Source organism: Zalophus californianus, chromosome 3 (genome assembly GCF_009762305.2).
Source record: "Zalophus californianus isolate mZalCal1 chromosome 3, mZalCal1.pri.v2, whole genome shotgun sequence".
NCBI lineage: Eukaryota > Metazoa > Chordata > Mammalia > Carnivora > Otariidae > Zalophus > Zalophus californianus.
In genome coordinates, this window is record NC_045597.1 from 151971100 (window position 1) to 151999040 (window position 27941).

The 27941-nt window shown below is 32.8% G+C and overlaps 1 protein-coding gene across 2 annotated transcripts in view; it reads left to right on the forward strand.

The window, feature by feature from the left end:
- Positions 1-27941, forward strand: part of GLS (glutaminase) — an 82527-nt gene that overhangs the window by 21182 nt on the left and 33404 nt on the right. For both annotated transcript variants that reach the window (XM_027588929.2, XM_027588930.2), the window contains exons 6-13: positions 1619-1782; positions 8015-8073; positions 15846-15878; positions 15973-16031; positions 19264-19330; positions 19861-19911; positions 22430-22606; positions 24509-24640. In XM_027588929.2, coding sequence (XP_027444730.1) covers positions 1619-1782; positions 8015-8073; positions 15846-15878; positions 15973-16031; positions 19264-19330; positions 19861-19911; positions 22430-22606; positions 24509-24640 — 742 coding nt within the window. The remainder of the gene's footprint in view (positions 1-1618; positions 1783-8014; positions 8074-15845; positions 15879-15972; positions 16032-19263; positions 19331-19860; positions 19912-22429; positions 22607-24508; positions 24641-27941) is intronic.

Here is a 27941-nt window from a genome sequence, read left to right on the forward strand (position 1 = left end):
GTGATTAATTTTATCCTAAATTTTGTTAAAACTACAAGTCATTTAGCCTCGTAATTTTCAGTCTTAAATACCTTCTTTCTAAGTGATCTTTTTATTTTTACCAATAATCTTCCTCAATTATTTACAGTAAAAAGACATATGGTTTAGCGCATTCATTCTTAAGGTATCTGAGGCCCAGAATTCATCTAATACTGGCAGAGGTAAAACAAATACCTGGGTCTCTTAACTTCTTGTTTGTTGTTCTCTCCATTTTGACAGGCTTTTGTTCTCATCTGGGCCTGTAAAATGTACTAACCATTAATTGTGTGTTGAATTAAATGTTGGGTGCTATAAAAGGATACAGATACATGAGAAGACGTGGCTTTATTCTTATGAACCAAATTCTAGTACGGAGTGATAGCTCTGTTTTTATATTTGGAGGAAATGGTTTATCATGTAATGGAAATTTTTATATTTGGAGGAAATGATTATAATGCAAGGCTTGCACATAATTTTTCTCTTAAACATTCTGTTTGTGGAGATGATTCTTTTAGGTTAGTTGTCTCATCTAGAGAATTTTAAAAGTTGACTTTGGACTAAAACATATGTATTTTTAAATAAAGGTAATAAGACAGGCTCTTGTCAGGTTTTAGAATCATTGTCAAGTTGAAGTTATAGTCTGAATTAGAAATTATTCATAAACATGATAGGAAGAATATTATATATTTTTACTGTCTATACAAATGTATTATATTCCATAATATAGTTGGAAGTAAGGTGGCCGGCTCTCTTGTTTCCTTGCCCTTTGATGTCTCCTCTAAGCCCATTTTGCCCAGGGGTGGTTGTTAATAGTACCCAGTTGCACTATGAATGAGTTTCACTCTGAATGAATGAGTGACTGCTCTGTGTTGGGGCATAGTTCAGGGCACCTGGGATACCGTTGAATAAAATAAAAATCTCTGCCCTTGTGAAGCTTACATTATGATAGGGTCAGTCACAGTCTTTCCATTTTTAAACCTATTTTGTAATTCATGTACATCCCAGTTTGGAAACATATAAAGCTTTCTTTTTGTTCTGTTGTTTAGATACATGGTAATAATGATGCCATTAATGCCAGCTCTAATACAGTTTATAAAACTGGGTGCTGTTTATTTTAATAGGGCTGGAATTGTGAGTAGATATGGTTCATAGGATAAGGAGTTTATAGTCAAGGTCTCAGAGAATGGTATTGAATCCCAAACTGAGCTCTGTTTAAAAACTAACCACCATGGTGTAGCCATGATTAAACCTATGAGTGAAAAAGTGGTGACTGATTTTTAAAAGGGCTAGTTCATTTTAATGCTTGAATACAGGTAGGAGTAAGGAGGGCCATACCCTCTTGGCCTCAGAGGAAAATTTTCATATTATTTATTATCTAATTCTGAACCATATTATAACCTGCGTACTTTTAAGCTTTTGCCTTATTTGCAGTATTCTTCTTAAAATTTATATTTATTCTTTAATATCCAAGTAAACTTGTGGTTGAATTATGGGAAAACCTTTGTAAATTAAAATTAACATTAGAGTAAAAATAACTTCAATTATTCAAACATTTTTTTCCAGTTGATTTTAATTATTTTTTAAATCTACTTTTAAATAGGCATTCTATTGGAGATACCAAAGTTCCATTTTGTCTTCAGTCCTGTGTAAAACCTTTGAAATATGCCATTGCTGTTAATGATCTTGGAACAGAATATGTGCATCGATATGTTGGGAAAGAGCCAAGTGGATTAAGATTCAACAAACTGTTTTTAAATGAAGATGGTAAGAATTATATAAAAGTTAGAAAAAGAAATACCCCATTTTCCTATTTAAATCTAACGCCTGGGTGGCTCAGTCGGTTGAGCCATCTGCCTTCGGCTCAGGTCATGATCCCGGGGTCCTGGGATCAAGCCCTGCCATCAGGCTCCCTGCCTACCGCTCCGCCTGCTTGTGCTCTCGCTCTCTCTGACAAATAAAATCTTAAAAAAAATAAACCTAAGTTATTTTTAATTTTTTTGAAGAAAAGTAAAAACCTTCATACTTTTTTTTCATTTCTCCTGGAGTTTCTGTTAAACCCATAGACATAGTTTGTTTAATCACCTACTTAAAAATTTTTTTTTATTTTAGGCCTCTCATACCACTGGAAAATGGACTAGGGAGAAGATGGGGCAGGGAGTAAGATTTTCTTTTCACTTCCTAAACACATATAGAATATCTTGTAGTAAAATCTCACAGTGTCTGGGATTTGCTGTAAAATAATTCAGTCAGTATAGCTGGGAGTGCTGGGTGTGATTATTACTACATGTTAGTAATTTTTGAGGCTAACTTAGCTAGATGGTTGTTTATTCTTTCTACTTTTGTATTCTATATATATTTGAAAACTTCCAACATAAGTTTTTATGGTGGCTGTGGTTGAAATAATATTTTTGCTTTTTCTTTTTCATAACATTTAATATTTGAAAGAAACATCTGTATTTAAATAATAGTTGGATAGCTAACAATTGTTACTACTTAATAGGAATTCAAAAGCAAAGGGGGAGGACAAAGGTAGTTAGTACATTTGATCTGATAGAGGTTTGATTTTATTTATTTTTTAAAGATTTTATTTATTGAAAGAGGGAGAGCATGACTAGGGGGAGGGGCAGAGGGAGAGGGAGAAGCAGACTCCCCACTGAGCAGGGAGCCCCATGCAGGACTTGGTCCCAGGACCTGAGATCATGACCTGAGCTGAAGGCAGATGCTTAACCAACTGAGCTACCCAGGCGCCCCTGGTAGAGGTGGTTTTTTGTTTGTTTGTTTGTTTGTTTTTTCCCTGATAGAGGTTTTAAATCTAAACACCAACCTATGTATTGGTTTCTATATTTCAGTCTTTCCTACATATGCTATCTTCCTCATTTTGTGATGAGTTAAGATAGAATCAAAGAAACAAAGAGTGAAGGAATTTAGTGGTTGCAATAATGGTTGTGAGAAATATACTTTTGCATTTTTTGTTTGTGCTTGATAAAAAATGAAATGTGCCTTATACTTATTATTGTTTTATTTAATTTTTTAAATGAAGTTGTAAGAATGGTATTTTCTTGGGGCGCCTGGGTGTGGCTCAGTTGGTTAAGCATCCAACTCTTGATTTCAGTTCAAGTCATGATCTCAGGGTCTTGGGATTGAGCCCCTCGTGGGGCTCCAAGCTCAGCAGGGAGTCTGAGATTCTCTCTCTGCTTGTCCCTCTGCCCCTCCTCACTGTGCCCTCTTTATTTCTCTAAAATAAATCTTAAAAAAAAAAAAAAGAATGGTATTTTCTTGTGCTTCTCTATTTGTTTTGAGAGCAGTTATGTTTTCTTACCTATTTTACCATAATCTTTCTGTCGATGCTGCATTTGATTTTATGGACATTATCACAAACTAACAATTTCAATAAGGACATCATATGCAGAACTACCTTATTTATTTAGCTCAGTGACATCCAGATTTAATATGGAAATAATTAATATTTTTGTTCTATCAAGATTTAACATTTTACAAGAAAAAATATTTTCCCATATAAGTCAAAATAGAATAATATAGGTGGTTCTGGTGAATTGTGATTTATTTTGAGAGAGGTATTTAAAGAATAAATGAACAAATACAGGAATTCAAATGTGAAGAAATACTTGATAAATGAAAATAAATAAAATGGGCATGGAGTAAATGAACTTAACATTACAAGTAATACATTTTTTTGTTCTATAGATTTATGAGGTTGGAAATTATAATTTACTGACACAGTAGTCTATAAGAAAAAAATCATAAGAATGCAGGGATTTAGCACTGGTTTATAATAACTGAAAAATAAAGTTCATCAAGAGGTTTTACCTTGATATTCTTTGACTTTTTCCAAGCCAGTCCCTCCACCTAAGCAATACCAGGAGTCTTAGAAGTAATGGGAAAATGAAGGCCTCACTGTACCACTCCTTCCCAAGTTCTGCATAGATTCTATGCTCCAAAGTTTTGGTTTTAAACTAGCCCCAGATAAAAACAATTTAGAGGTCTTCTTCATATTTAAAACTTCAAAAGTAGATTTATAGTGAAACTGTACACTTTGTGTATGTGCATGTGTCTGTGCATCTAGCATTACAAAATTGAAAAAAATAAATGTATTTATATTCATATTCTAGCTTTCTAAGATTGTGGTAAGTTGAGATTAATATGAATATAATAGATAAAGAAATTACAGTACTTTTTTAATATCAGTAGTTTTAAGTGCTTTTACAGCATAAAAACATTTTAGTCCTGTGGTGGAGAGTTGGCCTGACAATTTCTGTCATTGTAAATGAGGAAATAAGTTACTTGATGGAGATAATCAGTTTTGGAAACAACCGTCTCTTAGTGAAGTCTTTTTCTACCTTACAGTAGAAATTAGATTAATTAACAAATACTTACATAGCCTTCTTCCACTCTAATACATGGAAGAAGAAATACAAACTCTTATCTTACAAGTGTGTAATTGACAGAAGCCAAAATACATATGTTCGTTTATATTGTGAAGGATTTGAGAAAGGGACTGAATTGTATATAGAACAAAGTTTGGGTGGTTGGATAAGTGGGGCACTGCAGGATTATACTCTGTATAGAATATACTTAATTTTTATATAGCCCTTTAAAATTCCAGTGTAATACTTAAAATATAAATATCCATATTAAACTGAAATTAATACTTGTTAGTTCTTTAGTATATGCATTAGCAACCTTTGACTTAGCCTCAGTTATGAACCATATCTTCTTAAGGTTCATATGCTTAGCAGTTTGAGAAGCTTTTGCTTGTATAATACGAAAGAACTTTCTGCATGTTTTGTTCCTTTGAAAAGAACAAATACTTGCTAAAATTGAACAGTTTTGTGCATTCTAGTTAAAAGTACCCATAAATTTCAGATGTTGCCCAGGTCCATTTTGTCAGTATACCAAGCTAATATATGTCATTGCTTCAGATGGTAGCTTTTATTAATTAGCCTTAAGTGTTATTTCTGCTGTCGTGTCATGAGTATTTTTTAATTAAAAATTCTAAATGGAACCTTTCAATTCTCCCTACCTACAGTGGAGCAGGAAGCAAGTAGATTTTTCAGTCATAGGTTTTAGACTGCAGTAATGCTGGTGTTATAATATCTGGTGTGTTTCCAAACACTGAGGTGTCTGGCTTTTGAGCCAAAGGCAGAGAGAGCAGTTGCTTACGTCTGAAAATTGCACTGTTATGCTGTGAAATGCTTTGGTGTTCTTTGAAAGATCTTCTTGAATGCAGCTGATGTATTTGCAGAATATTTATGATTTAGAAAATATTAAATGTACACATTTATGTGGTACCATTTGGAATACACACATTAGCTGCCTCGTAAAGACCCTAGAGCCTGAACATGTCAAAAAACCATGAAAGGACAAACACATAAACATTTGCACAAACACAAATATAAACTAATTTAGCACAGCTTGATTTCCGTATTGTTTTCTGTGTCTTATTTTTTTTTTTAAAGATTTTATTTATTTATTTGAGAGAGAGAGAGAATGAGAGATAGAGAGCACGAGAGGGAAGAGGGTCAGAGGGAGAAGCAGACTCCCCGCTGAGCAGGGAGCCCGATGCAGGACTCGATCCCGGGACTCCAGGATCATGACCTGAGCCGAAGGCAGTCGCTTAACCAACTGAGCCACCCAGGCGCCCTGTCTGTGTCTTATTTTTTTCAGATGAATAATATTGGAAATTTTTTGTTTCCTAGCTCCCTTTTGCCATGTAGTACTTTTCTTTGACAGTAATTGCTCTCATTTTGTGTGATCGCAGAGAAGGCAAACTTCTCTTAGTGAGATTTGGAATAGGCGAACTCTTGATTGTAAATACTCTGATATTATACTCCAAATGTTAAAATTTAGTATATCAGAGTATTTACAGTTTGGAACTAATCATCATTATGGGTAACCCAAAATGTACAGTGTTTAAACCATAGCTACTAAATCACATTGTTGATCTTACATTGAAGGGAAACTGGTAAACTGTCAATTACCTAATTTTTTGTCTTTATTTTTTAAAATAAAGAAAAATTTAACAATGTTATTGGGAGATACTTCACATGCCATATAATTCACCCATTTAGAGTGTAGAGTTCATTGGCTTTTAGTATGTTCGTAGAGTTGTGCAACCATTACCACAATCCATTTTGGGATACTTTTGTCACCCCAAAAAGATACTCTGTACCCATCAGTGGTGAGTATCCATTTCTCTCCTACCCCTGGCAACTAGTAATCTACTTTCTGTCTCCATAGATTTGCTTGCTCTGGGGGTGCCTGGGTGGCTCAGTCAGTTAAGCATCCGACTCTTTAAGCTCAGGTCATGATCTCAGAGTCCTGAGATCCAGCCCTGCGTGCTTAAGATTCTTTTCTCTCCTTCTGCCCCCCCCCCCCCCCCCCCCCCGCTTGCTCACTCTCTTAAAAAAAAAAAAAAAGGATTTGCCTATTCTGGATATTTTATATAAATGGAATCATATGATATTTTGTCTTTTATGACTGGCCTGTTTTACTTAGCATATTATTTTTAAAGTGCTTTCATGTGTTGGCATGCATCAGTAAGTACTTTGCTTTTTAAAAATTGCTGAATAACATTGCATTGTATGGGTAATAATACCACAGTAATAATACCACATTGTGTTTAGCAATTCATCAGTTGATAGGACGTTTAAGTTGTTTTTCACCTTTGACAGTTATCTATAATGCTGCTGTGAGCATTGGTGTGCAAGTTTTGTGTACACATATGTATTTATTTCTATTTCTATTGGTTATATAGCTGGGAATGGAATTGCTGTGTCATATGGAAACTTTAACTGTTAAAGAACTGCCAGGCTATTCTCCAGAGCTCAGAGTTACTTAGTTATAGATTCATCTTACAGAAGGTAACTTGCTTAAAATTTAAGGAGACTAATAATGTAGCAGTAACTTAATGAATTCTGCTGGATTTTCAAGTTAGATATGAATTGTTCCCCCCAAAATAAATTACCACCACAAACAGATAAATTAGGAATTGTGCTTTCAGATAAATGTTTTCAGTGTCCTAGGAGGTTAATGTTTGGCATTTGTGCCATGCCATCAATGACAGTATAATCAGTTGATATTTGAAGTTGTATTTGTGTAAGAATTAAGAGATAGGATTTTGGCTGAATTTAAATTTTAAATAATTTTTAAATAAATCTTTATTGTCAGGAAATATAGAAAGAATACAGAATATAATTTAAATTCCCTGTAATATTTTTATCATAGGTATATCCCTTTATAGTGTTTGTTTTCTTTTTCTACATGTGTATGTGTATATTCATAAAAACAAAAATAAAGCACTTTTTTAAAAAGATTTTATTTATTTGTCAGAACACAAGTAGGCAGAGGGAGGAGGAGAAGCAGGCTCCCCACTGAGCAGAGAGCCCGATGCAGGGCTTGATCCCAGGACCCCGGGATCATGACCTGAGCGAAAGGCAGACACTTAACCAACTGAGCCACCCAGGCGCCCCCAAAATAAAGCACTTTAAAAAGCAAGAGTGGTTTCATACTAGATGTGCTTTTTTTAAGGTTATTTTTTAAGAGTGTGCCATGTACATTTAAACATTTCATGTGTTTTAATTCATTCAAGAATTATGACTCACTGAGGTGTTGATGCTATTTATTACTCCCAATATACAGTGGGAAAATTGAGACATAGTGAAGTTCACTTACTTGCCCAAGGTCAAATAGCTAGTAAATGGTAGTTAGGAAATTTCGATGTACTTTAATACTACTATTCACTGTCTTTCGATACGTGAATCTTTGTTTTCCTATATAATTACTATAGAAGTATATTATTGGTTTGATAAGTAAATGAGTTAAATGCATTCTTTCACCCTCTCTTCCCCCCGCCATAAAAGAACTGTAACAATATCTTGCATAAAGAAAATAGATAATATGTTCACAGGAAATACCTATGCATCATGGAAAATGATATCAAGTATTTGAAATAATGCTGTCATTTTGTATTTTATAGATAAGCCACACAATCCTATGGTAAATGCTGGAGCAATTGTTGTGACTTCATTAATAAAGGTAAAATGTTGACAATTCCTTTTAACCTAGTAAGTTTTTAAAAATAACTAAGGCATAAAGATGAATCTTGGATTATTTATGTAGAATTATGAAAAGTTTTGGTGTTAAAAAATTAATCCTATTGTATAAAGCTAAAATTCTTATTTAAAAATAAATAATGTAATTTCAAGGACGAAATTAAAAACAGATGACTCATTGTAAGAGTTACTCAGTTACTCTTGACCTGAAGATCTGGCAAAAATTCAAAAAGAAGTCTCTGCTGAACAATAGGCACAGAGGTTTTTCTTCCTAAAGTTTTGATATTTTTTTCTTCCCTTTCCTTTTGGCTCTTCGAAAATGAACAGATATAAACACAATTAAAACATTTTACTGTTAACTGTCATCAGCATATGTAGGAACAAATGTTCTGGTACTTTGTGTTAAGACAAAGTACATACCCTTGAACATTCTGAAGTCCTTTCTACTCTCAGGAGCTACATTCACGATTTTCATTTGAACTTCATTTGTTTTGCTTATTATCATAACTAAATAAGTAAGACTTATTCCAATTATTAAGTTATATTATTTTTCCTATGCTTTGTTTTACATTGTATGTTTTGATTGTTTTAGTGTCTGGTTTGCCTTAATAATTGGAAGCTCTAATGTTTGGAATAAGTATTTGAAAATGATTTGAGTGTGTGATACTGTTTAGATTTTTAATTTCTAATTATAAATTTCATTTATATTCAAATAAATCTCATTTATGTTTGGAACATTTATATACTTTCTTCAGTAAATCCGTGCTTATCTTTTCCAAGCATAAAAAAACATAACTACATGGCTTTGTAGATGCATTAGTGAGAACAGGATACCCTGGTTACACAGAGAATGTTTGGATATAAATTATGCCTTTGGCCCAGTTAATAAAAACTTAACCTAATTTGTATACTAGAAATCCTCTTTCATGAATTTTATATGTTCATGAGAAAAGGCTTTAAAATAGAAGACTACTATGATAAGAATTCTGTATGTTTAGTTGTTATTTTGGGGTAAATACTTTGTAAGCATTGGCCCACTTAATCTTTGTAACTCTAGTGAGGTAGGTATTATAGCCAAGTATTATTCTTTAATGTAACTAATTTTAATAGACTATGGAAATTTTTATTTGCCCATTATAACATCTAGCTATTCATGACTGTTTTACCTAAGGTAAAAGTTGTCAGTTTGAGGTGAGAGAATATTTGTTGTAGAAAATTATACAAATCTGTGCTAGGCACAGTCCTTCCTTCAGGTAGCTTGCTTACCTTGTAGTGTGAGGTGGACACAAGTATGAATGGATCCTTACAGTGAAATTCAGTAAACATTGTGATGAGAGAAAAGTCTCTTTAATAATTGTTTAGATTTGAACAAGTAACAAATTAGAGGTAAGGAAAGTTATGATAATATAACCTATGTATTGGTGCTTGATGAGAAAACCACTAGAATGGTTCCAAACCTTTTTTGGGTCTTCCCAGAAAAATGTTCACATACGGTGATTATAAAACTTTAAGGAGTTTACAGACCCTTTGAAAGCTGATCTGTGAATCCAAGTTGAAGAATTCTTACATTGGAGAAAGAATAACATAGCACACCAATAAATAGTATTTGCAGGAAAGGGCATACGTAAATGATAAAAAGAAGCCTTCCTTAACTGCATGCACGTAAACATCTTTTGTTTAATGATTCATGGGTTTCATATACTACGCTGAAATGCTGCATGTGAGAAATGCATGTCTGGTCATATCACACCATCACTTCATCAGTTTCATTTCTCATGTTCAGTCATGAGCCATAAAAGTCACATTAAGCCACATTAATATGAAATAGTGAAAAAAACACATGTACACAACATAAGTGTGGTTCAGTGTCCAACAGTGCAAAAATTTAACTGAGTCATCTTGTATTTATAAATTTGATTAGTGATTTTAAATATATAAAGATTTTTAATTTACTGGCAAAGTTGAAAATGAGGCTTTGGGATATAGTTCAGAAATTTAAGGTCACTTTCTTGGCATTTTTGTTTTGTTTTTAGAAGTGTTTCACAAATTTCTTTCTTTTTCTTTAATGAAGTTCATCTAAGTCTTGGAGGGGTATGTAATGTAATGTAATACTTCCTTTAGACTTTTTTTTTTTTTAAGAATTCAGAACTCCTCTAAAAATCTGTATGTTATCTGTGAAGGTTGTATGATCACATATTTATGTTTTGCCAGAAGGGTCTTCAAGTCCAGGCTTCTTATTTTATATAGATGCAGCGAAGAAACTGAGACTAGACAGGGACTGACAGCAGTAGAGTCGGGCTTGATCTATATCTGATTTGTTTGCTCTTCGTTAGAATTCATTCTGCCATATTTAATGTAGGTGTTTGCTGTTTCTCTTGATGACATCTTTGTCTTTACCTAGCATAGTTATATTGTCCAAAAAGCAGAAGTTTTATTTTTTTAATTTTAACTTGTACAAAAGATAAAAATTTATTGGCTTAAAAGTCACATCATTTTTAGTGGGTGTAATATCGTCATTCTTTGGACGTTAGTCAGTACCTGCTATCTATAAGGAACTAATAACCCTTTTCTCAAGGAGCTTGCATTTGAGTACCCAAAGTGTGGATATTTTACCATGGCTACTAGATGTAAATTTTGTTTTTTAGCTCTTTTAGTTGATGACCTTAAGGCTATTTTTTTTTTCAAACTTCAACTTTATTTGGTGCTATTGAAACATTCTCCTCATGTTAGTCTTCTCTCACCCCGCCCAAAAAAATTAAGTAGAGTCTTTAGTAAGACTCTTTATTTCTTAATTTTGTAGTATTGATATTTTTTCCTTGTAGGATTGGAGATGATCCTCAGGAAATGGGGGAAGAGGCAGAGCAAGTATTCAAAAGGATTAGCAGATTGTGGAAAAAAGGAGGATTTGGACAGAAGGAACCTGTTGCATAAATTCTTAACTACTAAACTTATAGGAAAACTCCAATATTTAAAATTTTAAACAAAGCTTATATAGGTAAATACCTTCAAAAAAAAACACAAATGTCATTTTGTACTTAAAATGCACATAATTTTAAAAAACTATAAAATTAATATCCTTTCTTTTTCTTTGTGGTAACTACTAAGTTTAAAAGAATACTTTTTGATGCAGTTTGTTTTATCTGATGATGATAATATGGTTGCTTGATTTAAAAGGAAGAGTAAAAATAAATTGAAAGGAGCACAGTTAACTGTGGATGAAATAGCAGTTACGTATGTAATTTTTTTCTTTGCAGTGGTAAAAACTTCACCTAGTTTTAGTTTAAAAGTTAAGATCTTCGGATAACTTGAGGGTTAGGGTGGGAAAATGAGGACAACATATTTCAAGATAATTGCCATACTTCTGCTTTTTTATTTTAAATGTAAAGAGTAACTTACATTGTCTTCTGTGTTTATGTCTCTCTTTATTCTAATAGTATTTTCCAGTTTTTGTCATTTGAATAAGTCTGATTTTTTTAAAAATCAGAAGTATTTTTAAATTTAAAACATCAGATTTTTTCTTTTTAAAAGACAATTCAGTCATACTCCATGAAAATAAGATGAGTTTAGTTAGTATGTATATAGTGCTCAGTTTGGTTATGTTAGCAGCAACCTATTGAATGTGCTGTGAGCCACACTTTTAAGGTGATTTGTGGCTCTGGGGAGCACTGGATGATGTCTTAGATTTGGTGACTTTATCGTGTTATTGTTTTATTCACTCCATATTTATATCAGCTGAATTCTTTGAGGTTTTTTTTTTTAATGAAAGGCAGATAATTTGTTGCCAACAGAATTTTTCTCTTTATATTTAGGTTAATCTAGATAATACTAGATTTAGAACATTATTTTTTACCTGTAATATCTATTTTAAATCCTCCAAGTATTATTTAGCTTTAAAGTGTTTTCTGTGGCAAGATTAAAGAATATTCTATAAAATCATTTTCAGTTACTTCTTTTTGGCTCTTTTATGCCTCTTTCCTCTGTGATCTCTAATTTTCAGTTGGCTTTTACACCTCCATACTTTATGAATGGAATCAAGTGATTTACTTACAAAATAACTGATTAATGCATGGACTTCAAATGAATCATTTTTATATTAAATTTATTAGCATATGTCCCTGTTAACAGTAATATTTTCACCTGTGTTTTAATGTATAATATATAATTGAGTTCAGGAGTATATTGTAAAAACAGGCTATAAAAACACTCCAACATAGTTATATTAATTCTTTTAATAGCCAATGTTTAAGACTCTGTGCCTATTTATCATATTTTCATTCATAAAATTTTCTTCAATGAAATGGAAATTCTTTAACTTAGTGTAGGAATGTTTACAGAGAAATTAATTTGTATACTTTTCTAGTCTCTCGATCTGATTACTACCCTTTTCAAACAAAACATGGTTTGCTTTTTAAAAGTCATTTAATCTCCAGGATCCTGTAAGTCTTCTTTAACATATGAAAATCCCTTTAGAAACTTCCTTTATCTCTACCCCCCTACAACTTAAATATGTATTATCAGTCACTCCTCACAGTCACAGTGCAGCTCATTCTGCCCATGTGTCCTGTCCCCTTCCCCTAATAAAAACACTTTTTCACAACAACAGCAAAAAACTTGGTGAATGGATTTGGTAATCCATAAAGTTCTCATTTATTTTTTTAAGTTTTCCTACTGTACTTACTAAGTATCACTGTAACTTTTTCTAAAATTAAAGTAACATATCTAATAATGGTTGTACAGTGACTTAAAACTGGGATAAATATATCCCTCATTATGGGAATTTTTTTCCAAAAGATAAAGGGGCATTAATAGTTTTAAGACTATCAGTTTGCAAATTTCAGTTTTCATATATGTCTTGCTTAAAATTAGTCTGCCTTTGGTCCAGATTTCCTTTTTCATAAGAAGGCGTACTTCTCATGCGTCCTAAATTTTACTATGGTGCACTGCTTCAGATTGTAAAAGCCTCTTGGGCACCAACAAAAGAGAACATTTTGAAATATAGAGTCAGTGGTATTGAGGATATGAATCATTGTAAAGAGTGGGAACAGCCCTCTGTATACTAGGTTGTTTCTAGGTGTTTGGTTTCAACAAAATGGACAGAGGATCTAATCAAGTTGTTAGTAAGAGCATTAAGTAGAATTTTTAAGGATGGATTGATTACTGTATGACTTTTATATGTAAAGAACTGAGTGATATTGCTATAACAAAACCTTTTCTATTTCTATCTACTCCTCTATTGTCAGCAAGATTTTTCAACTCATACATCTGTAAAAATTTAAAATAGGAAGAGTAGAAAATAATCTACTTATACATGAACTAATTAAAAATCAATTACTATTTCATAAAAGAAAAGAATATTCTAAAGTAATAGTTGTAAATTAACATAGGGCATTATTAACAAACTTTTTTCTTTAAATTTTTATGAAAAATTTCAAACATATACAAAATAAACATGATAGTGTAACTAGCTCCCATGTACCCATTCCTGGCTTCTGATATTCATAACACCTCTTCTTCCACCCCTCTGTACCCCACTACTAGATAATGATGATGGATTTTTTTTACAGTTTACATTTTTGCTTTTGGGGGTTTACTCTGATTTTGTATGTGTATGTATGCTTTTTCCCTTATATCTTTGCAAATAAACTTTATACAGTTATTTTTTTAGAATATAAAATAACAGCATTTTGTAATGATTATTAGAGCCCATATATCCTTGGGGTACACAGAATCTTCCCAAGAGATATGGGGCAAATATATTTTATTGACTTAAATAAATACTATTTCCATGGTAGATACTAAGAATAAACATTAATCAAGTGCTTTTACTTTTAAATGGGGAAGTTTTGGGGAAAAACTTTCTTGGGTTAACAAAAATCAGTGAGATACTTTATTTTGCTTGTTTATATAATCTGCCTAGGACGTTTCAAGTAGCTTATCCAAAATGTTATATAATGATTGACATTGGCAAATATCAGTTATTTTTTAAAAACAGCATAGAAGCAAAACTCAATTGTGCTTTAATTTAGTAAGCTACAAAGTAGACCAAGCATGTGACCATAGTCTAGAGTTGGAAGGTTTTTTTTTTCTTTTTATTAAACATGACAGCTAAATAAAGAAAATTTGTATTTGTTCTGTAGGGCACAGTTTAGGTCAGAGAATGAAAGTTCAGTATAACTTGTCTATTTTACATTGATTAATTGTATAATGGTAATTATACATGTAACATCCCAATGCAAATGCTGACATCCTTTTCCAAAAGAGTTGTTCTTTTTTTTTTTTTTTTTTTGTGCTTTCTCAAAGGTTAAAAAGGTTTTTGTGGTTTAAATGTTGTTACATATTTTACAGCATTAGGATCTATGGAATATTTTGACAACTGCAACAGTTCAATGAAGTTGGTAATTTCTTCTTTTAATTATTTTTCATTGAACAGCTTTGGAGTTACATTTCTACATTTTGAATTCTGGTGTATTATAAGGAAAGAAAACTTAAAATATGTCAAAAAGCACTTTAGGGAAAATACATAGATAGTGATTACAATATGGCTGTAGCTAAATTATTCTTAACTTGTTTAAGCTTTGTTAATACCTAATTTTGATGAAATAGTGTGTTCTTTTCAGCTACTGATTGTATATGTGATTGACATCCTTCCTTAAATAAGTTGATTTGTAAGGTTTCACAGATTATCAGCCACATCCTAGTCCACTTGTAAAGTGGAGAATGAACCTGGCTTTATTCAGTTAAATAATTCTTTGGTACAGGTTTTCCCCTCATAATAAAATTTTAAAGTGTAATGTTTTGGAATTTTTGAGGGTAAAGTTAAGAAATTTGTTTTTAAATTTTTAGTTGTCAAATTATTTTAAACCTGTTTTAAAAATTAGAGATGTATTGTTTCTATTGGGTGCACATCACCAATTAATACGTTTGATTTCAGATCTACATCTTACTGCTTTGTAAACTTCGCCGAGGTAAAATGAAACCATTTGGCTACTTGAACTGATCTCCGTTACATAGGTTTTTCCTATTGACATTTGCAGTAGCTAACATATCAGAAATAGAAGTGATGAAACAATACATCTTCCATGCTCTGAATTGGCATAATGCTAAATTCAAATGTAGCTAATTTTTTAGAGACTATGGAATATATATTTTTTTAGTTCAAGAATTGTTAAAACAAATGAGATGTTAAAGGTAGAGCTTTCTTTACACTAGCGAAATGTATTCAGAATGTTTGCATATACTAGAATTATAAAAGATTAGTTAGTTTTGCAACATAACTCATTTTTCTAACTCTAATGCTGGTTTAAGGTTATTTTAAAAATATAAGTAGATTGTTCTTAATTAAAAACCATAATTTATAAATACTCAATTCTTTTCTAAGGGTGAAACTTTATTTTAAGTTTTTTTAAAATATGAAATTAAATAACATATGTTCTAGAATATTATGTGTTTTCATGAAAGATAAGGGGACTTGGGGTAACTAAAATTCTGTAACTTTGGGTTGGGTAAAGATATACTTAAAATAAAGCATTCCCTTTGTAATTCAGATCCATTCTCAACATATTGGTATTAAAAAAAAAACATGTAAAAAGTTTATGTAAATATTAAATTATTTTAGAGTATTTCCTAGTCTTAAAAGTACTAATGCACAATATATTAATTGTAATGATAGCAGTTTGGAATTTTGATATTATATTCACTTAAAACTTAACTGTGGAGTGATGCTTATATTAACATTTATGTCTCATTTCTTTGCAGCAAGGAGTGAATAATGCTGAAAAATTTGACTATGTAAGTGCAATATGGAATTCAGTTTTCATGTTATATTTATATTCCTTATATATTTGTTTTTTGACTACTAATACTTTCTAATTTTGGTTTATAGGTGATGCAGTTTTTGAATAAGATGGCTGGCAATGAATATGTTGGATTCAGTAATGCGACGTGAGTCTGATTTATGACTTAAGTTTTTTATAATAGGCCACGCCTCTTTAAATTAACAAAAATAACTAGATTATAGAATTCTGTTTTAAATACTGTCTTGTCCCTTCCCTCACCCTCCCTTTCCCTCCTTTCTCTATATTATAATACACAGTATACTTAGAATTAATCTGTTTTCCCTTGTTGATTCTAGGGCTTACTTCAGTGAATAAATAAATGCTTTAAACAGTTTTGATAAACTTCTTGTGGGTAATTATAGAATTAGAAGAGAACCCAACTATACCTTAAATTACTAATAGTTAGGGATGCCCGGGTGGCTCAGTCGGTTAAGTGTCTGCCTTGGGCTCAGGTCATGATCCCGGGGTCCTGGGATCAAGTCCCGCATCGGGCTCCCTGCTCAGCGGGAAGCCTGCTTCTCCCTCTCCCGCTCCCCCTGCTTGTGTTCTTTCTCTCTCTGACAAATAAATAAAATCTTCAAAAAAAAATTACTGATATAGTTATTCAGTTTTCTCTTTGCCTGTAATACATGTTTTACCTCTTTTTTTATTTTTTAAGATTTTATTTATTTATATATTTTGAGAGAGAGAGCGCGTGTGTGAGCCGGGGAGGGGGTGAGGAGCAGATGGAGAGGGACAAGCTGACTCCAGGCTGAATGAGGAGCCCATTGCGGGGTCAATCCCCACAACCCTGAGATCATGACCTGAGCAGAAACTAAGAGTCAGATGCTTAACTTCCTGAGCCACTCAGATGCTCATGTCTTACCTCTCTTAATTTCTCTGCCTGGCTAAGTTGACTTTCACCCCAATTTTTTATTTTGAAATTGGCCAGTCTACAGAAAGGTCAAAATAAACAGTGAACGTCTGGATGTCTTTCACCTATATTTTCTGATTAATATTTTGTCTCATTTGCTTTTCCTCAACCTCTTTCTTTTTTTAAATAGAAGTGTTTAAAAACGTGTATCTCTCTATATATGTACATATATGTAAATATACATGTATATGTTGGGATTTTTTTCCTGAACTAATAGAAATAAAGTTATAGATATCACAGCATTTCATCCTTAAATAACTCAACATGTGTATTCATAAGGACATTCTCCTACATAACCACAATACCGTCAACATATTTAAGATCATTAACATTAATTTAAAAATATCATTAATATGTAAATGTCCCCAACTGTCCCTTAAATGCCTATTACAGCCTTTTTCCCCAGGAATTAATCAAGGTTCATACAATACATTTATATAAGTCTCTTTTGCTTTATTAAAATAGAAGAGTCCCCCTGCTCTATACCCTTGCTTTATAAAATTTTATTAAATGGCTTTTTTTGGGAGTGTCAATCACTTGTTTTACAAAGTAGGAATTAACTAATTTTCTCTGTAAAGGACCAGATAGTAAATATTTCAGACCTGTGGGCCATATAGACTCTGTTGCAACTAGTCATTTCTACTATTTTGGTAGGAAAGCAGCCATAGACAGCATGAGGTGATGTTCCAAGAAACTTTATTTCTAAAAACAGGCAGTAGGCTGCATCTGGCTATAGTGGATATTCTCCATTTTGAATAGGTATGGTTGTTTACTGTGGTTAGGTAAAGCTGAAACAGTTTTGACATGACTACTAACTAAGTGACACTTCGTACTACATGTTTTTCAGGAGGCAAAAATTTTCAGGTTGTCTGCTGTACCACCTTTTATTCATCAGCTTAAGTATCTTTTCCAGGAAGTTTTTCACGAATCTCATCCCACCTCTCTTCTGTGGTCTCATATTACCATATTTAATTGAGCTTACTCTATGTCTCTCTGCCCCATCACCGCTATTAGACTCTGATCTCCTTTAGACCTGGATAGAATATCTTCCAATTCATTTTTGTATTCCTGTTACCTGGTAGATAATAGGCACTTGATTTAGTGTTTGTTGTACAGAGCTATATGCTAGGCACTCTGATAATTGTTGAGTAGTTAGTACACTATGTTGATTTTTTTTTTAAAGGTATGGCAAGTTGATAAGTTTATTTTCAAGAGCTTTTCCACATTCAGCATTGTTTTTCTGACCATAGGAACATTAAAATGTATAGATAGGGGGGCCTGCCACCCCCCACTCCATGATCGATAATACAGAGTGTGTCACGCACAGTTCCTCTTTTGTCAGCTGCCTTCTGGACTCTTGTAGGTTGATTTCTCAAATGTACTGCAAATTAAATCTGTCTAAATTAAAACTCATTCTCTTCTCAAACTGCTCTTTGCTCCAGGGTTCCCATTAGTTGGTATCAAGATCCTTTCACTAGACTGCATTAGAAATCTAGAGTTTTGTACCAGACTTCATTCACCCTGTTTCTCCTCTTTCCCATCAGGTTGGAAGATTTGCCAAACTACTCTCATGTTTGATCATACCTGTCCTTCCATTCCTATCACCACTACCTAAGTTCAGGCTTTTGGTGGCTCTTAATACTCCGGTCTCCTAATAACATCAGTCATCCTTTCTTTTTTCCCTTTCCCAAACTGACGTCAGAGTTATCCTTCTAAAATGGAGATCTGACAAGGTAATTTGATTGAAAGCCTTGAAGCTTTCATTTTGTTGGCAATCAGGAGCCATTTTTAGCATTTATCAGTCTTGATAATGTGGTCCTAGTCTCCTTTGTTATTTTGATGTTTCTCCACTCTTTTCCATGAACCCTCTTTCCCAGATACATCAGAATACGTGCCATTCTTCAGTGAAGTCCTGTCTTTTATACTTTTTAACTTTGTTCTTGCTACATGGAATTTGCCACTGTCTAGGCTTACCCCTGAAATCTGTTAATCTAACAGATGCTGAAAGGCCCATTTCATGTGTCCCTCTCTCAGTGAAATTTCCATGGATTCCCTCAGTTGGATTGATTATTGTACTTTCAGAGGATCCAGAAGATTCTTCAACTTCTTAGTATATTTTTTAATGGTGGAATATTTGATAATTTTAAAATTAGCTTCTTTATTCACAAAATATGAAGATTAGAAAGGGCCTAGCTCATTTCAGTCCTTTTATAGCTGAGGAAGTTAAGGCTAAAAGAATTGTCACTTAAATGACTTCCCCAAGAAACATAGCTAGTTTGTTGACAGAACTGGGATAGGAACCTAGCTGTCTTGAGTCTTAGGTCAGTGTGTTCTTTATATTATACTTTGCTATACGAATTAAACTACAGAACAATCATACTCTTACAGAAAATAAGTAAATAGAGCAATTTTCTTTTCTTTCTAGGTTTCAGTCTGAAAGAGAAAGTGGAGATCGAAATTTTGCAATAGGATATTACCTAAAAGAAAAAAAGGTTTTTGAATTTTTATTTCTTTTTATTTAATAAATTACATTAAGATGTATGTTAAGAACTCAGCAACAGCTTTTAAGCAACTACCTATTACTAGTTAAGGTACAGAAGTTTTCGCAGAACACTCTTGAGTTAATGGTATCAAAATGTTAATATTAAATTGATTTAATATCTGGCAGTATTCAAATATTTGACTGGTTTTATTAATGCAAGTTTTGCTTAAGGATTGGCCCATTTTTCCAAAAGTGTAATGCCAGACTATTGTTGATTACATTTGATTTTTAAATTTTAATAGGGTGGTCCAGTAGTTTATGAATTATGAATCAGTTTATCATTGTTAAACTAGTATTTAGAAATCTGTATGTGATGTACTTTTACTTTATTGTTCTTCATTATTTCATGTTTATACTGTTTATAGGTTATGTGCTATTTTCTCAAGATGAAACATTTGTGTACATTTTAAATTTAATCTTTATGGGTCTTTTATGTATGTGCATATATTCTTGTTTTTAATTGCCTTTCTGTTTTTTCAGTGTTTTCCAGAAGGCACAGACATGGTTGGTATATTAGACTTCTATTTCCAGGTAATTTACTTTAACTCTATGAATTTTATATATAAATGGGCATGTCACATTTTGCAGAATATAGATATCTGTGAAATCATGGCTCCTGGCTAAGATAAAATACATTTACCCTTGACCTTCCAAAAAAAGCCTTCATGAAAGATAATTTCATGTCTTTTTCTCCTAAAATGTCATGCCTCAGAATGTAATAGTTTTTTTTCTGTAAAAACATATTTTAAGAGTGTCAAAAATATGTATAACTCCAGAAATTGGCTTGTCCTTATTATAAACTAAGTGATTTCTTAGCTTTTCAATTTTGTTTGGAGGATTTATTTGTTTCTTTATCAGAGGGTTCATACTCAGCATCTTAAAGAGGCAGTTTCTTGGTTGGTTTAATTCATTTTTGCAGTGTCATATGGTAGGTTTTTTCTAACGTCAAGTAGTTCTCCACATTCATGAGGGAGGTGGTCACTCACATAATCTGCTGTGGTTATAGAACTCAAGTTTTATTTATTTATTTTTATTTTATTATGTTATGTTAATCACCATACATTACATCATTAGTTTTTGATGTAGTTAGAACTCAGTTTTAAATAACCTTCCTGGACATCCCTTTTTTCTCCCTGTGTTTTCAGTTCAATTCATTCCTACAGATATAATAACATTGGTGCCTCTGATGGTCTATAATGTCAAGCCACATAATAACAAATTATTTGTTACTGGTTTCTAGTTAACCTTACATTTGTCTGTCTTTACTTTTGAAGAAGTGCTTGAATTTCAAATTCGTAGTAATCTTCAAGAATATGTAAGGGAGGTTAATAATGAAGTAGATTTTGATGGCAGTTTGTCACCTGCCAATGTGAAGAACTGTGAATCGAGAATCCAGACTATCAATATAAAATCAAGGTCTAATCTGGCCACTTTTTAGCCATGTGACCTAATTTCAGTTACTTAGACCTAGTTTCATTATGTGTAGCACATGCTTGCCCTAACTTTCTGTGTTACCTTGAAGTTAATAAGAGATGATGTGTGTGAAATTCCTTTGAAGCTATAAGGTGTTAACATAAAATATAGTGTCATAGTTACTTTTATGCAGTAGCCCTCTTTTCACCCTGCCCATATGAATTTCTTCCATACATTAATGCTTCTTTTCCTTTGGTATACATACTTGACTTTGGCTGTTACAGCCTAGGTGCTACTAATCTACTGTGAAATGTTTGCTCTTCTGCGCTAAAATCAAGAGAAGGCCATAGAAGCCTTACTTTTTTGGAGAAGGGCTGCATGTAATTGAACATCCGTCAGGGTATCAGGAAAGTACTCTCAAATTGGGATTTGTAAAATTAGTAGTATATCATCTTATGACAAACAAAATTCCAATTAATACTAAGGATTAAATTGGGAAATGATCATTGGAATTTAAATCTATTTTAGAAAGACTTTCATGATTAAATCTACTATAAGTCTTTGCTGTCTGGGTCAGTATAGTAAGTAGGTTTTGTAGTTTTGAAGAAATGTGGAAGAGATTTTAATATAAATAAAAGTGAATGTCAGTCAAAAAGTGGTTCTCAGTTTCCTAATGCACTGTAGCTAATTAGTTTTCCTTCTTACTGTTCCAGACCCCTTTTGTGCCTCTTGTACAGTCTTGAAGTATAAGGAAAGCTTGCAAGTTGAGAACTTAGTCTTTTCCTCCTGCTCCCTCTTCCCATCCTCTTTCTGCTCTCCTTCCTCCCCTACCCCTCACAGTTTCGGTTGCTGTTAAGGAAAAATAAAATGGAGCATATTTTTTGTTTCAGTTTTATGAGTAATTTTGGGTTTGCTATGATAAGGTATTTCCATTATTTTAATTATATTTAAATGTAAAAATTTCAAACTATATTGTACTTCGACTTTGCCTTCTTTATTGATCATAATTTTTCCAGCAGCCATAATCACTATCAAATAAATATTTGAATATTAATAAGTGCATTTTGATTTAGGCACACAGAATATCCAGGCTAGAGCAATCTTAGAATTTTCTTACCTTAATTTTTTGCATGTTGCTACATAGGGATGCTGAGCTTTGCTATAGTGAAATGTCAGGCATTTTAGCATTTTTTTTCCTTAAGTGGTAATTTCTCATGTAGATGCTATTTATCATACTGATGCCTGTTGCTTTATCTTAAAACTATACCATGGCTCCTTTTTCTTTTGATTTAAAAATAATTGTTAGTGTATCCAACAGAAAGTATTAATATTTAAACAACTTTTAATATCACTTGGGGCAATTACAAATCTTAGTGCTTAGGGGCTGGCTCTTTCTATCCTAGTTTTGCCATTAGAAGACTAGGTGACTGGGCAAATCAGGATAAACCGTAAAGGGGCTTGAACTTTGTTCAAATTAAAATCTTTGGAATGTTATCAAGTTATAGTAAAATAATTCCCTTGGAAGAAAGATTTCAGATCTGTATGAAATACTAGATAAAAGATTTCCTTAGAAGTCAACTGCAGTACAAAAAATAATGTGAACCCAGATTTTCAGATAGTTCTTTCTTCCTTTTAGCTATGCTCCATTGAAGTAACTTGTGAATCAGCCAGTGTGATGGCTGCAACACTGGCTAATGGTGGTTTCTGTCCAATTACTGGTGAGAGAGTACTGAGCCCTGAAGCAGTTCGAAATACACTGAGTTTGATGCATTCCTGTGGCATGTATGATTTCTCAGGGCAGTTTGCTTTCCATGTAAGTAATTGTTTAATCTTAATTTTCTACTGCAAGAAACTAGTCTGGGCTAGTTCTTTTAAAAATACAGTTTGAACTTTGGTTCTAAAGCTGCACATTAATTTTTGAGAGAGAGACTTGTTTTCAAGGTTAATTTGTTACAGGCTTGGTAAGGAATAGAGTTAAGCAGTCTACCAGATATTCTTTTTTTTTTTTTAAGATTTTATTTATTTATTTGAGAGAGAGACAGGAAGCATGAGCAGGGGGAGGGGCAGAGGAAGAGGGAGAAGCAGACTCTCCGAGGAGCAGGGAGCCTGAAATGGGGCTTGATCCTGGGACCCTGAGATCATGACCCAAGCCGAAGGCAGCTGCTTAACTGACTGAGCCACCCAGGTGCCCCCTACCAGATATCCTTAAGAACTTGAAGTTTAATTTATAGAACCTCATCACTTCTACTTATAAGGCATTCCAAAGTACAAGGTTAGTATAGACCTCTCTGCTTTTCCTTGTTAATATTTAGCATTATGGTGATTATGTACCTCAAGAATTCCTTAAGTTCAGAAGGAGCACATAATTGTGATGTTTAACATCTTTGGTTATTGTCATAGATATTTTAAAGTACTTAAAATATATTTAACAAAAATATACTGCTTTAAGCTCTGTTGTGCACTTGTGAACATTTTTGTGCACTTGTGAACATTTTTGTGCACTTGTGAAATGTATAGGCTTTCTAACTCATTCTGCTTATGTGAAGACATAATGCCCTAAAAAATTTTTTATTTGAAAATTTTAACAGAAAAATAGAGAAATGCATTTAATGTTACCCACTACTCAACTTCAGTAATTATCAATACATGATCAGTATTGTTTATCTTTATTCCCCACCCTTGCTGTAGTTTAATATGTAATTCTAAATGATAAGGATGTCTTTAAAAAACCATAGCAGCATTATTGCATTTAAAAAGATAAAAACATCTTTATCTTTAATAGCATCAAAATATTTGGTGTTCAGATGATCTGGATTGTTTTATAAATTATTATTTTCTATAATAATAGACTTGGGATGCAAATAAAGGCCATACACTGTGATTGGTTTTATCTCTCTTTATTATTATTTTTAAAATCTATGTTCTCCCCCTTGACTTCTCTTTTTTCTTGTTATTTTTAGTTGGAAAAACTGGGTCATTTATCCTGTACAGTTTCTCACAATATAGATTTTGTTTATTGCATCCATACTATTGTGCCTTGTATCTTGTATTCCTGGTAAATTGTTATATCCCATTCAGGTGATTTTTTTCTTCCTCTTAGGTTTTGTGCAAGATTACTTCTAGGATAGGTAGTCAATATTGGAATGTTAGTAAGCCATTAGTGAATACTGTCCTGATGATATTAGTATTGTCTTTTATCACAGTTATTGTCAAGTGTTGCATAATGCAAACTTAAGTTTTGAAGAGGATTAATTTGAATTACCATCTTATCTCTATTCCTCAGACAATTCTCTGACAGTATACCACAGAGAATCTTTTAAGAAGATATAATTTCTCATTGTTCTCTAGTCATAGAATATTTTTTCCAAATAATTTTTTATACTTTAATACATGTTTATTATAGAATTAAAAAATATAGACCAAAAGAATAAAATAAAAACATGCATAGCCCCACAATTTAGATGTAATCTACTTTAATCCTTAGAGTATATCTTTTCAAATTTTTCTATATTCAGATATATCTCAACTGTTTAATAGTGTTTTCTCATTTATTGTATTAGAAACATGTTGAAAAATACTTTTCTACATTTGTAATGTTAGAATTCTGCTGTATGTATGTAAACCATAATTTTTAAACCAATTCCTTTATTGTTGGACATAACTCTTCTTTTTTAAAATGTTAACATGAATATCCTTTTTTTCAAATTATTTTCAGGTTGGTCTTCCTGCAAAATCCGGAGTTGCTGGGGGCATTCTTTTAGTTGTCCCCAATGTCATGGGCATGATGTGCTGGTCTCCTCCTCTGGACAAGATGGGCAACAGTGTTAAGGGAATTCATTTCTGTCATGTAAGCATATTTTCTTACTGAAAATAATGGTCATATAAGTGGAACCATCCAATGATTCAGTTTTTTCCATTTTAATTCCAATATAGTTAACATACAATGATGTATTAGTTTCAGGTGTACAATATAGTGATTCAGCAGTTCTATACATTACCCAGTGTTCATCGTGATAAGTGTACTCTTAATCCCTTTCACCTGTTTCACCCATTCCCCCACCCACCTCTCTGGTAACCAGCAGTTCTCTGTAGTTGAGTCGGTTTTTGGTTTATCTCTTTTTTTCCCCTTTGTTTTGTTTCTTAAATTCTATATACAGTGCTTGCTTCAGCAGCACATATATTAAATTCTACGTACAAGTGAAATGATGTGGTATTTGTCTTTCTCTGACTGGCTTACTTCACTTAGCATTGTAGTCTCTAGATCCATCCATGTTGTAGGAAATGGCAAGATTTCATTCTTCTTTATGGCCGAATAATATTCCATTGTGATATGTATACACCACTTCTTCCTTATCCATTCATCTATTGATGGACATTTGGGCTGTTTACATAGCTTGGCTATTATAAATAAGACTCCAATAAACATAGGGGTGCATATATCCCTTCAAAGTAGTGTTTTTGTATTCTTTGGGTAAATGCCAAATAGTGTGATTTCTGGATATAGAGTAGTTCTTTTTTAACATTTTTTTTAGACTTTTTAAGGAACCTTCATACTGTTTTCCACAGTGGCTGCACCAGTTTGCATTCCTATCAACAGTGCACAAAGGTTCCTTTTTCTCTACATCCTCACCAACACTTGTTTTTTCTTGAGTTTCTGATTTTGGCCATTCTGACAAGTGTGAAGTGATATCTCATTGTGGTTTTGATTTGCATTACCCTGATGATGAGTGATGTTGAACATGTTTTCATGTGTCAGTTGACCATCTGCATGTCTTTGGAGAAATGTCTGTTCATGTCTTCTGCCCATTTATTAATTGGATAATTTGTTTTTTGGGGTATTGAGTTGTATCAGTTCTTCATATATTTTGGTTACTAACCCTTTAGCAGATATGTCATTTGCAAGTATCTTCTCCCATTCAATAGGTTGTTTTTTAGTTTGGTTGATTGTTTTCCTTTACTGTGCAGAAGCTCTTTATTTTGATGCAGTCCTAGTACTTTACTTTTGCTTTTGTTTTCTTTGCTTCGGGAGACATATCTAGAAAGATGTTGTTATTGCCTGTGATCTCTTCTGGGATTTTTATTATTTCAGCTCTAACATTTAGTTCCTTAATCCATTTTGAGTTGATTTTTGTGTATGGTTTAAGAAAATGGTCCACTTTCATTATTTTGCATGTAGCTGTCTAGTTTTCTGAAATTTATTTTTTTAAACTTTTTTTTTTTAAAGATTTTATTTTATTTCTTTGACAGAGAGAGACACAACGAGAGAGGGAACACAGGCAGGGGGAGTGGGAGAGGGAGAAGCAGACTTCCCGCGGAGCAGGGAGCCCGATGTGGGGCTTGATCCCAGGTCCTTGGGATCATGTCCTGAGCCGAAGGCAGATGCTTAACGACTGAGCCACGCAGGCTCCCCGAGAGTCTGTCTTTTTAAACCATTGCGTATTCTTTCCTACTTCGTCAAAGATTAATTGACCATATAATTATGGGTTTATTTCCAGATATTCTCTTCTGTTCCATTGATCTATGTGTCTTTGTGCCTGTAACATACTGTTTTGATTACTACAGCTTTGAAATATAACTTGAAGTCTGGAATTGTGATGCCTCCAGTTTGTTTTTCTTTTTCAAGATTGTTTTGGATATTTGGAGTCTTTTGTGGTTCCCATACAAATTTGAAGATTGTTTGTTCTAGCTCTGTGAAAAATGCTTTTGGTGTTTTGATAGAGATTGCATTAAATCTGTAGATTGCTTTGCATAGTGTAGACATTTTAACAATATTTGTTCTTCCAATCCATGAGCATGGAATGTCTTTTCCATTGCTTTGTGTCATCTTCAGTTTCTTTCATCAGTGTTTTATATATAGTTCAGAGTACAGGTCTTTCACCTCTTTGGTTAAGTTTATTCCTAGGTATTTTATTATTTTTGGTGCAATTATAAATGGGATTGTTTACTTACTTTCTGTGGTTTCATTTTTAGTGTGTAAAAATGCATTGGATTTCTGTATATTGATTTTGTATCCTGTGACTTTACTGCATTCATTTAATCAGTTCCAGTAGTTTTTGGTGGAGTCTTTAGGGTTTTCTATATAGAGTATCATTTCATCTGCAAATAGTGAAAGTTTTACTTCTTCATTACCAATTTGGATGCCTTTTATTTCTTTTGTTGTCTGATTGCTGTGGCTAGGACTTCTCGTACTATGTTGAATAAAAGTGGTAAGAGTGGACATCTTGTTATTGACTTAGGGGAAAAGCTCTCAAGTTTTTTTCCCTATTGAGTATGATGTTAGCTGTGGGTTTTTCATATAAGGCTCTTTATTGTGTTGAGGTATGTTCCCTCTAAACCCACTTTGTTGAAGGTTTTTATCATGAATGGATGTTGTATGATAATGATCATGTAAGTGGAACCATCCAGTGATTCTATTTTTTTTACTCATTTCAGTAGTTTATTGATTGTTGGCATTCTGCCTGCCTGTCTGCCAGTTACTGGGGTAGCCGTGGAAGTACTCATAGAGGAGCTTTAAATTGCTTCTATCAGACAGTTCCCATATACTCATTCCCACAGAAAATTACATTTGAACCTGATGTTTTAATTGTCATGGTTTTAAATAGTTTTCAGTTTCTAAAAGCTCACCTAAAGTTACTAAACTTGGAAAGGTTTAAATTTAAAGCCCAACATAAATTAAGGTTATTATAGTTTATTGTATCATTAATCTGCATGTTTGAATATCTTTATCCATAAACTACCTTGAAAAGTCTCTTTTTTGAGGACATAAGCACTGCAAAATAAAATTGTTACTACTGTTGATTAGTTCAGTATTTTATGTTGTTACCCAAGTTTGCTAATATTTCAGCTTCTGGTTTTATGTACATTTACTACTTAATGGACTCTATATTGAGTGCTGTAATTTTTCTGCAAACTTTCTCAGTTAAAATTCTGATTTATTTTTCAGTTTTTTATATTTTACAAAAACTAGAGGATGACATTGGATTGCTTATAGATTATAAAGATTATAACCAGAATATTGATTTATATTTTTGTGTTGCTTTATGGTTATTTGATAGAATAGTTCTTTCCTATAGCTTGTTACTATAGTACCCATTTTATAGGAAATGAAAGTTAAACAATTTGATGGTTGAGCCCTAGGGTCATTCTCG